This window comes from Erpetoichthys calabaricus, chromosome 13, assembly GCF_900747795.2.
Source record: "Erpetoichthys calabaricus chromosome 13, fErpCal1.3, whole genome shotgun sequence".
In the NCBI taxonomy this organism is placed as follows: domain Eukaryota; kingdom Metazoa; phylum Chordata; class Cladistia; order Polypteriformes; family Polypteridae; genus Erpetoichthys; species Erpetoichthys calabaricus.
Window position 1 is genome coordinate 139948756 of NC_041406.2, and position 12153 is coordinate 139960908.

General features: G+C 41.1%; 1 protein-coding gene across 1 annotated transcript; it reads right to left on the minus strand.

The window, feature by feature from the left end:
• Positions 1-9147: 9147 nt before the first annotated feature.
• Positions 9148-12138, minus strand: acot13 (acyl-CoA thioesterase 13). The gene is made up of 3 exons (XM_028817569.2): positions 11800-12138; positions 9670-9854; positions 9148-9403 (listed from the first exon to the last, which is right to left on the minus strand). Exons 1-3 carry the CDS (start codon positions 11881-11883, stop codon positions 9253-9255), a joined length of 420 nt encoding a protein of 139 aa, XP_028673402.1. The 5' UTR covers positions 11884-12138; the 3' UTR covers positions 9148-9252.
• Between the last annotated feature and the right edge of the window lie 15 nt (positions 12139-12153).

A 12153-nucleotide genomic window follows, 5' to 3' on the forward strand; every position in this document is an offset into this window, starting at 1 on the left:
GTCCTGTGGAGAATAAAAGTGCACCCCATGAAATGTTTTCTCTTTATTTAATGAATGTGGACATGTCAAGATTTGCTCTTCATTTTAAATAGTATCCTGGGGCTGTTAATTTGACTTTTCAGTAATTTATACAACGCAAAATGAACAGATGTGCTATTTCAGTCTGCTGAAAAACGGAAGTCCATCCCTTGGCCTCTAATAGATGATACTGCCCACTCAAGTTGGTGTTTCCCATTACTGGGTGGGAGAGAGTTTTTCCCACTTCCCCCATGCAGAAGTCTTTTAGTTGTTTCAGAGTTGTGTCTTGTATGCACATCCCGTTGAACTGCACCCCTGATGTGCGTCGATGGGCTTCAGATCTGCACTTTGACTTGGCCGTTCCTTGGTGGCTTTACTGGTATGTTTTGGATATTAATGTTGTAGGGTTTAAGCTTCAATCTTCTCTCGGATAGTCTCGTGCTACTCCAGTGAAGAATTCATATTGGATTCTATGATGGCGAGATTCTCGGGGTCCGCTGCAGCAGCCCAACTCCAGATCTAATCATTTCCACCACTGTGCCTTACAGTTGCCGTCGGGTTCTTCTGGTCAAATGCCGTTGTTGGTTTTTTGCCATACAGGCCTTCTGATACTGTGGATAAGTAACTAACTTCTCCTTGTCTTGTCCACCCAGAGCACAATTTAACCAGAGGTCCTACTCTTTGCGTTGTGTAAACTTTTTAGTCTTACCCTGATATTTTTTTTTTCTGCTGTGCAGTCAGTCTCTCTTTAATGGTAGACTTGTGCACTTCCCCATCCCACAGTGAAGTTCTGGGGTAGAGGCTTCTTTCAGCATCTTGCATTCTGCTCTCAGGCTATACATACTCGGGTGGTCTGGCCTGAACAAGTTGGCAGATGTTTGTGGAGTCTTCTCCATTTGATTTTTTTTTTTTTTTAAATTGTTTGAAGGTCTTTTGAAATCCTTTCACAGACTCTGTTGTGAAGGCCTCAAAGCTCCCTTGATCTAGGCATGGTGATAACACACACACAAACCAGACTCCCATGGCGAAGGTTTAAATAGGACAGCTTCAGACAAGATCCTCTCTAATGATCTAATATTTGCTCCCGATTCTAATTTTGAGTTAATGCTACAGGGAGGGGTGGACTTAAATACAAATTTCTCATGTGAAAAAAAGGTTATCACCATTTCATCTGGGTGGCACTGTGGTAGAGCTGCAGCCTTGTGGTAAGGAGACCACGGTTTCTGTCCTGAGCCCTCCCTGTGTCTGTGTGGGTTTGTTTCCACTGTCTGTAGACATTTAGGTTGGGTGAATTGGCAACACTAAATTTAATTCTAGTGTGTGTTTGGCCTGTGATGGGCTGGTGCCCTGTCCAGGATTTATTCCTCCCTTGTGCCATACACTACAGTATCTAGGATAGGCTCCACATACTATGCATGACCCTGTTCAGGATTAAGAGGGTTAGAGAAATGACACAATCGGCTCATGTGCTTGACTCCTTTCCCTGGTGAAGGTCATGGTGGCAACTGGTCAAACAGGTCAGCCCCAGACTTCCTGTCCCCAGCTACAGATTCCAGCTCTTCCTTGACAATTCCGAGACAGTTGAACTGTGGGTCAGCCGAAGGTTCTCCGCCCGGTGGGATGTGGCCAGAGTAACCCTTACGACATGCCCAAAGCATCTCAACTGGCTCCTCTCAACCTGGAGCAGCAGCAACTTTATTTCAGTTATACAATGGACTGTTAACATGTAAATGTGGCAAGATGTTTGTGTTAAAGATCCTGTTTAAATAGATGTGTCCACGGGTGTTTAAAAAGAAACTTCATGATAGAGGAGTGTACGTCGAACATGAGAGAGTTGTGCATTTATACGCCTATTTTCTCATTACAGTATTCAGCTAAATTTTTTGCAAGATAACACGCGGACTTTATCAAAATATAACTGGAGAATATCACTGGACAAATCCGCTCGAATGGGCACGCCCCCCCCTCCCCTTGCCACCCCCCAAAATCCAAGTCTTGTTTTTGCTGCTCTTGTCTCCCAATTGATACTGAAATTACTCTATCTATCTATCTATCTATCTATCTATCTATCTATCTATCTATCTATCTAAATCAAAATGTGATATAATTTATCCCGGTACGATCTCAAAACACAGTAAAGACCTGAAGATCAGCCCTTACATAGATGAGTAAAGACCTGTTTTCTATAAAAAGTCCATAACCTGGCATCATTTTTCTCAATATAAAATGTTAGCAAAGGAAACTGCTTTTTTTCTGGAAATTTAACACTCTATTGATGTGCCTCAAAAATATAAAATAAAAATAGTTGGAAAAGGCCTGTTATTTGATATCCACCCATCCGTTATCCAACCCGCTATATCCTAACTACAGGGTCACGGGGGTCTGCTGGTGCCAATCTCAGCCAACACGGGGCACAAGGCAGGAAACGAAACCCGGGGCAGGGCTAACTCTTTGGACTTTGGGAGGAAATCGGAGCATCCGGAGGAAACCCACGCAGGTAGGACCCGGGAAAGAGAACCCGGGTCACCTTACTGCGAGGCAGCAGCGCTACCACTGCGCCACCCGGTACTTGATATGTCCTCGACTTGTATGAGAGTCTTCCAATGCCGTGTTGGTGTGTGTCTGCAGAAAGACAAAGCTCGTGATTTATTAACCACGCAAAAAACGGATCGAAATGCATTTACACGAGTTTGTTATTTTTTACATCCATGGTGAGTAACGTTGGTCCTGGAGGGTCGCAGTGGCTGCAGGTTTTTGCTTTAACCAAATTTTAAATTGGATCCTATTTATTTACTATTAATGGGTTTAGTTTTAGTTAACTCGCTCCTTACAATTCAGAACCCTTACCACCTCATTTATATTTTAATTGTCGCCTGTTTTCTTAACTCGCCATCAGTTAATAATGAGGTGCAAATGACAAAGGAACGACTCGCTCTCCAGCTAATGCGTTTCCATTTAAATCAGTGTACTGGCATCACCAAGTATGTGTGTTAATAAAATGTTTTGAAATAAATGAGAGAGGACTACAAAATATGTGGATAATGTTCTTAGGGAAAAAAAAAATCTAAAACGTGATAAAGATTTTGTTTTGGAAGAATGAAAGCGCTAACAAGTTATAGCATTAGACACCAAGTTGGTTGGAACGAAAACCTGCAGCCACTGTGACCCTCCAGTAATGGAGTTGGGTACCCCTGCTGTAGACATCAGCTGATCTTTTAGAGCAGTGTGTGTACAGATATAGTGACCACAAGGGGGTGCCAGAGTCCGAAAGCACAGACACAGCAATACAACACCCATTAATAGAATAAAATAACGGATATTTATTCACTCCAGAGCACATTCCAGAAATCGGCCAAAATACACAATAATTACACAATTCTTCCTCGTTACTCCTCCAGCTGCATGTTGCCCACTGACCCCGGACTCTTAATGCATAGATTCCCTGTTATGCTGAACCTATGAATGCTTCCGCTGCTATGCCAAGTCTCCCTGGAAGTACTTATTGGCCTGTAAAGAAAGTAGGGAGGCAAACCCCCGCCCCGACAGTGTCGTCTACTGACACCCAGGGACCCCGACTCCTAAGCACCTCACTATGGGTGTCCCCACTGGGCTGCCACTTGCTGTATGTGGGGATGGAACTGCTCCCAAGTTCTGGCTTCCACTGGTCCATCCATTATTTTATAACGGCTGGGCACAAAGTTATCTTTTGTCCAGCCAGCCAATTCATCCGTTACTCCTCTTGGCCCTCCCGTCCAGGTAATAAACCATGCTCCTCCTGGGCTTGGATGCCTATTCTTATCCTACTATATACAGTATACATATATATATTTTTAATAACTCTAAGTCCTTATGTTTGATCATTGGTAAATACAACTTGTGATATTACAAGTTGGATGTCCCAAGGAAGCAAATGGCGGTTTCTTGAAGCACCACGACACAAAGTAGGGCAGACTTTATTACAGGCATTAGGAGCCAGCTAAACACAAATACAAACTCAAAATTAAAATAAAATGCAGTTGACTCTAACTGATACACAAACATGGAATCATTCACACACACACGTAAAGTAACACTACAAAGGCTGCTGTTTTTATTCCCGTTTGTAAGGTTTCAGTAGTGGAGAACGTGTGTTCTCCATGGACGGATGCGACGAGGGGCTTACACGCTGCGTGCACACGCCTGAGTGGCATCTTCAGATGCAGTAACATGTTGATCCTCTAGATGTTGTTCTGCTTGTACTGACATCCTGGGTAAAAACAAACCATCTGCAAACCGCAGTGCTGACCCTACATCTTCTAAACTTCTCCTCTTCCGATCCTCCTCCTGTTTTTTCTTCTCGTTCATTTTCACAACTCTGGAGACTTTGTGGACTTTTTACACCACACTTGCTAACACAGCTGAAATACCTGGCGTTACCCGGGAGGAAAATAAAGTGTTTTTTTTTTATTGTTTGAGAAAAGAAAAAAAAACAACTTTAAAAATAAAAATAAATTAACAAACAATGAAGACTCACTAATGTGCTTGTCTTGCGGTCTTGTATGTATGTTATCATCCAGTTGACACTCGGAACCGGCCAACTCGATTTAATTTCAAAAGCAACAGACGGGCGGTGATGGCGTTCAGACATAAAGAATGCTGGCAGTCACCTCCAGTTAATTAAAATAATAATAATTCTTTGTATTTATATAGCACTTTTCTCACTACTCAAAGCGCTCAGCAATTGCTTAAGGGCCCAACAGAGCAGAGTCCGTTTTTGGCATTTACGGGATTCGAACCGGCAACATTCCGATTGCCAGTGCAGATCCCTAACCTCAGAGCCACCACTCCGCCCTCTGGTGGTCATTCCAAGTGTCAACTGGATGATAACGTACATACAAGACCACTAGATCAAAGAAGGACTTGGGGGTTAGGGTTGATTTCACACTACAGTATGACATGTACCAAGTGTCATGAAAATCGCTCCAGCCGTTCAAAAGTGATGCTGGAAGATACATACATACACACACATACATTTACTTTATATTATATACACTATATATACACATACATACATACATACATTATTTATATATATATATATATACACACATACATACATCCATCCATTTTCCAACCCGCTGAATCCGAACACAGGGTCATGGGGGTCTGCTGGAGCCAATCCCAGCCAACACAGGGCACAAGGCAGGAACCAATCCCGGGCAGGGTGCCAACCCACCGTAGGACACACACAAACACACCCACACACCAAGCACACACTAAGGCCAATTTAGAATCGCCAATCCACCTAACCAGCATGTCTTTGGACTGTGGGAGGAAACCCACGCAGACACGGGGAGAACATGCAAACTCCACGCAGGGAGGACCCGGGAAGTGAACCCAGGTCCCCAGATCTCCCAACTGCGAGGAAGCAGCGCTACCCACTGCGCCACCGTGCCGCCACATACATACATATTTTATATACTGTATATATATATATATATATATATTTTTTTTTTTTTCAGAAGTTCTGCAAAATCAAAAAAAAGTGCTGACCATTAAGGCCTTTGCCGATTGATTTTTATTAAACTAGGGGTCTCTGCCCCCTGCTCGCTCACCCCTGGTTTTGTTTAACCAGATACACAATTTAAAGAGATTGTTATTTTCATGGGAATTGTTATGTTACCGACCTCAGGCCTAGGGGAACCTGGGCCAGGTATAAGCCATTGTTGCTACAGGGTATAGCCACAGCAATATGGTGAAAAAGCATAAAAGAAACAGGCAGCCGTCACAAGTCCCAGACCATACTTCTCTTTTCTTTTTATTCTCCTTTACCCAGAAATATATAAATGCTTCAATTTCTGCATAGATCAACATGGCAATCAGTGAAACAATAGTGCAAGCCAATTTCCTCTGCATAACAAATAGTGTAAGCACATTTACTTTGAGTGCTTGATTAGAAACCAATGTCCCCAGAAGTCGTTCATTTTCAAAGGAAGCAGGCAGTTCTGTATCCCCACATCGTGTGTAGATGAGATACTAAATCAAAGCAGTCTGAATATTTAGCTAGGCAGGTAAATATTTATGTCCTGTAGATAGCCATCAACAATAACCTGCAGCAGAATTTTCCAGAAATTCTGCCTTTTCTTTAAAACACTGGTTTATAGCCCATTACACTAAGCAACACACAGAAATGTCAATTTCTCTCGAATACTGAGTTCTAGCCTATTACAGTTACATATGCATTATTTTCACTTTTACTTTAAAATGTCAGTAAAAACAATATTTGAAATGAACTTTTCTTCAAGATCGCATTGAATTTTGATTCCGTGTTTGGACTTACATCGTAACAACGCCACGTATAACTGCCCGTGAGTGAATATCATTCCTTTCTCTCTAATAAATAAACCGACTTTTGTGAATGTTTGTCCCTGAGATTTGTTAATTGTCATAGCAAAAGCTATTCTCACGGGAAACTGTAAACGTTTTAATATGACTGGCATATCAAGATCTCCTTTTGAATTGTGCTTTGCTTATGCATATACACGAATATCAACTGTCTTTCATATCTCCGTCTTTCAAAACTATTATCGCTGACAACTCGTCACATGCTGGTTTATTACAAATGTGAGCGTGATCTTTTGGATTCATATAGAAATCCAAGAATTTCTCTGTCCGTGCTTTGCAGATAAATTTTGTGTAAAGTGCAATACTTTTACGTATGGATTTCTATCCATTATTGGCTGTATGATTTCTAATACGTACGTTGGCGAGCGAAGCCCCCTAGTTTTTTTTTTTATTATAATAGAGAGATATACCAAATGATATTGCAAATTCAATATACTGTATTGCCCAGTCCTGTTTACACTGAAGGCAGTTAAGTGCTAGTACTTTTTCTTTTGGTGCAGTAATGTGTTACTCCAAAGTGTTTAAATGTAGTAAAGCCGTGGTGGTGATAAATGCTCCGTCCACCTTGTGAGTGAGACACCGGCCTCATTTACTCGTGACCAGGCCAATGCAGGTTCCACATGCTTACCAGGACCCAATGGTGCCAAGAAATTTCACGTAATGTTTCCAGGAACTTCACAGACAAATAAAACATAATGCAAACAATACAGGATCCGTGCCTGGCCTACAGTGGTGTGAAAAACTATTTGCCCCCTTCCTGATTTCTTATTCTTTTGCATGTTTGTCACACAAAATGTTTCTGATCATCAAACACATTTAACCATTAGTCAAATATAACATAAATAAACACAAAATGCAGTTTGTAAATGGTGGTTTTTATTATTTAGGGAGAAAAAAAAATCCAAACCTACATGGCCCTGTGTGAAAAAGTAATTGCCCCCTGAACCTAATAACTGGTTGGGCCACCCTTAGCAGCAATAACTGCAATCAAGCGTTTGCGATAACTTGCAATGAGTCTTTTACAGCGCTCTGGAGGAATTTTGGCCCACTCATCTTTGCAAAATTGTTGTAATTCAGCTTTATTTGAGGGTTTTCTAGCATGAACCGCCTTTTTAAGGTCATGCCATAGCATCTCAATTGGATTCAGGTCAGGACTTTGACTAGGCCACTCCAAAGTCTTCATTTTGTTTTTCTTCAGCCATTCAGAGGTGGATTTGCTGGTGTGTTTTGGGTCATTGTCCTGTTGTAGCACCCAAGATCGCTTCAGCTTGAGTTGATGAACAGATGGCCGGACATTCTCCTTCAGGATTTTTTGGTAGACAGTAGAATTCATGGTTCCATCTATCACAGCAAGCCTTCCAGGTCCTGAAGCAGCAAAACAACCCCAGACCATCACACTACCACCACCATATTTTACTGTTGGTATGATGTTCTTTTTCTGAAATGCTGTGTTCCTTTTACGCCAGATGTAACGGGACATTTGCCTTCCAAAAAGTTCAACTTTTGACTCATCAGTCCACAAGGTATTTTCCCAAAAGTCTTGGCAATCATTGAGATGTTTCTTAGCAAAATTGAGACGAGTTCTAATGTTCTTTTTGCTTAACAGTGGTTTGCGTCTTGGAAATCTGCCATGCAGGCCGTTTTTGCCCAGTCTCTTTCTTATGGTGGAGTCGTGAACACTGACCTTAATTGAGGCAAGTGAGGCCTGCAGTTCTTTAGACGTTGTCCTGGGGTCTTTTGTGACCTCTCGGATGAGTTGTCTCTGCGCTCTTGGGGTAATTTTGGTCGGCCGGCCACTCCTGGGAAGGTTCACCACTGTTCCATGTTTTTGACATTTGTGGATAATGGCTCTCACTGTGGTTCGCTGGAGTCCCAAAGCTTTAGAAATGGCTTTATAACCTTTACCAGACTGATAGATCTCAATTACTTCTGTTCTCATTTGTTCCTGAATTTCTTTGGATCTTGGCATGATGTCTAGCTTTTGAGGTGCTTTTGGTCTACTTCTCTGTGTCAGGCAGCTCCTATTTAAGTGATTTCTTGATTGAAACAGGTGTGGCAGTAATCAGGCCTGGGGGTGGCTACGGAAATTGAACTCAGGTGTGATACACCACAGTTAGGTTATTTTTTTAACAAGGGGGCAATTACTTTTTCACACAGGGCCATGTAGGTTTGGATTTTTTTTCTCCCTAAATAATAAAAACCATCATTTAAAAACTGCATTTTGTGTTTACTTGTGTTATATTTGACTAATGGTTAAATGTGTTTGATGATCAGAAACATTTTGTGTGACAAACATGCAAAAGAGTAAGAAATCAGGAAGGGGGCAAATAGTTTTTCACACCACTGTAGTTCCATCTGATTGCCTGTGGAAAAGCGGTAAAATTTATTTCTGTCTTTTTACATTTAACGATAGTTGGGCAAGTTTAGTATTCCAATGTTGCATTCATATCCCAGTTTTTTATATTGCGGTGTACAGTCAACGTGTATTTGGTTCTATCACAAATTATTCAAACAGGTACATATTTGAAATGTGAGTGGAAAAGTCACACATGGACACAGGAAGAACACAGAAACTGCACAACACCAGGCTGCATTTAGAACCCCGTCTCCTGAAGGCGCTGATGCGTCACAGCTAACCAGCGTGAAGCTCCATCACTTTAACCTACGATCAGCTATGTGAATCGGTAAACGCTAAAATACACAGTGGAATATTTTTGCAATAATGAGACAGAAGATACAGGAACCTTTGTAGAAAATTCTTATTTCAGTAAAAAGTATCCGTTTTAACGTAGACGGCTACAGTATGTCAGTATCTGTTAAATGGACTGAATTGAAGCGGTTTAATAAACTTCAAAGAAACTTGGTGTGTCTTCCTTGAGCAATCGGCTTCCCTGTAGCTTTGTTTGTCACATCAACCACAGCATATGCCAGTGTCTTTCCTTGTTTCAGAACCTGGGCAGTAATCAGGATGTCATCACCAAGTTTTGCAGCATTCATATAGCTGGAAAGTAAAAAAAATCAGTGAGTGTAAGTAAATGTGCACGCATTGAGAGGGTAAACGTTTAAGCAAATTATTCCTTTAAAACATAAACAACTATAATGTTTAGTCAGTCATGCAGCATCAATAAATATCTATTCTAATACATGCACATGCAAACATGAAAACGAACACGTGAGGCAGGTAATAATGAAGATACTGTAGATGATTGTTTCATCACAATTCTATATTTGACAAAAAATCTAAATAGAAGGTAATAGCAAACTCACGTTATGTTCATGTCAACACTGACGCCTGGAGCCCCTCTTTCAGTGTACATTAAAGCAGCTGTTGAGATGATATCCACCAGGGTGGCTGTGAGTCCTCCATGCATGGTGCCAGCCCGGTTTGTGTGCTCCTCTTCCACCTTCATTTCACAGACTACCTTCCCAGGGCTTGCGGTAAGGAGATTTACCTGCATGTTTAAACACAAGGTGAAACATGGATTGAATTTACACTGAAATTGGAATAGAAATATTCAAATCAGCCACACACTTAAATGTAAGTTGAATGATACAAAGCATGGATTGAAATTGTCTTGAATTTATACTGAAAATTGAATAAAAATGACTCACTGTTGCAAGAAAGAGGGAGTTGAAGGGGGGGGGGTCCACATATGATATACCGTTCAACTCATCTTGATGTCTAGTTATGCAAGACATCAGGCTTTTTTGGGGTTCCCCCCTTTTTTTGGCCCCCTAGACCCAAAAAACACTTATTTTATACCATATTTTAAACAGAAAATTACACACTTTACGGTGGTGTCTTCAGCAAAAAATGATCAGAAGTTGTGCATGCCACGTCAACCACCTCCAGGGTCTCACCCCTTGATAGGTTATGAGGGGGGGGGGGTCACACAACTTAGAAAAAATGGAGGGTCGGCAATATTCACACACAGAGTGTCATTTAATGCTATTTCGAGGTTGCTAATCACAAATATGATCAATTGGCCCTAGTATGTGTGCTTGGTGTGTGGGTATGTCCTGCAGTGGGTTGGCGCCCTGTGTTGGCTGGTATTGGCTCCAGCAGACCCCCGTGACCCTGTGTTCGGATTCAGCGGGTTGGAAAATGGATGGATGGATCCTATGTTTGATATTTGATTCTTCACGGGTGGTCCTAGCTCCCTAAGAGCCACTCAGGAGGTTAAACAAGACACACTTCAAACATAGGCCATCTGGGGTATCTTTTTAGACTATTTTAAGGTCAGTGATTACGAATGTGATATTTTTGATCCTTTACTAGGGCTCTACTCTATCTGGAGAAGAAAAGTGACAAATTTAGATTACAGTCGAGAAAATTTAGACTTTAAATATTTAAATTGAAGTACGCTTTTTAATATTTCAAACATTTGACACAACTGTTCTTGTGTATAATATACTTCTACCTCGCGAAGTAAACTATTACGTTTCTTATGAACAAGCCAAATTAGTTTGGCTTACGTTAATTTAGACCAGTGGCGTAGCGTAGTGGGGCGGCACTTTTAGGGGGCGGCAAAATTTCACAATAAAAATAAAATATCTTGTAAAAATTTGAACCATGCCTAAATAACGGGGCGGCGGAATTTTCCTCCGCCCCAGGCGGCCGACACCCACGCTACGCCACTGATTTAGACTTTTTAAATGACTTCCGTACAAAAGCATAAGAGAAAATACTTTTATGAATTTTTAATTCTGGAGTGTAATCCCGGAGGTCTAGCATATAATAAGATGCACCTCTCAGTGCATCTCTCCGAGTTTTGTACCTGTTTTTTTGTTCTTAAATTGTGTAAAATTGTTTTCTTTTTATTTTCTTTTTACTAGTCTGCAAGTAGTTATTTCTTTAAAATGCTTAACAACATTTGCGAAAGTTTCTTATTTTTGATCGTTATCGCCTTTGGAATCCAATGGGACACTAACGCACTAAGGATAGTTGCTTTGAAAACCCACACAAATTGCTCCAGAAACTCCTTTCTTCCTTGTGCCATACGACTTTTCAATAAGAAATATCGGAGATAATGTTTAAGGTTTTTATATATATCCTGTAACCTTTTTTTTTAAATTTTTTTTTGTTGGTATAAATATGTTTTATCTAACTACCTTACCTTAACCTTTCTTATTTCTATTTGTCTGTTTTATTTCATTCTGTCTGTTACCTGTTATTAGATGCAACTGAGAAGGCAAATTTCATGTTTTCCTGTGTAAACATGACTAAATAAAGAAACCTAACCTAAACCTAACAAGCAATTCTGCGTCACCAAAGTCTCACTCTCCTACGATCCTGACTCTCAGTTTGAATGCTCGCAAAACGCAGGATGTATAATAATTTTAGTCCTCGGTGATTTCCACCGGGTCAAAGTAAATTTTGCAGAGACGGCACTTTACCTTGGACAACACTCGATCAAAGCCGGGGCTATCAGTCATAGCACGCATGATGCTTCTCAGGGAGTTCAGAGTCAGAGAGCCCATCGTGTCTGTCAAGTTGGAACGGCTGCTAGGATTCCAGTAAAGGTGACACTTTGAAAAGGACGTTCGTGTCCAGTAAAGATACTATTCCCTCCTGAAACTTTTTCCCGATAAACAGTTTCCAGGATTGAAATTGTGAGGTTATTCGAGAATGAACCCGTCCTCCGGCAGACAGAATTGTGCTTCCTTGAAAAGCTCCTTTTTGTAAAACGCAGGAAAGCGCTGTGGTAGGCATTCGCTGAATTGCCATGAGCGGGTGTTTGTTGAGAGTCG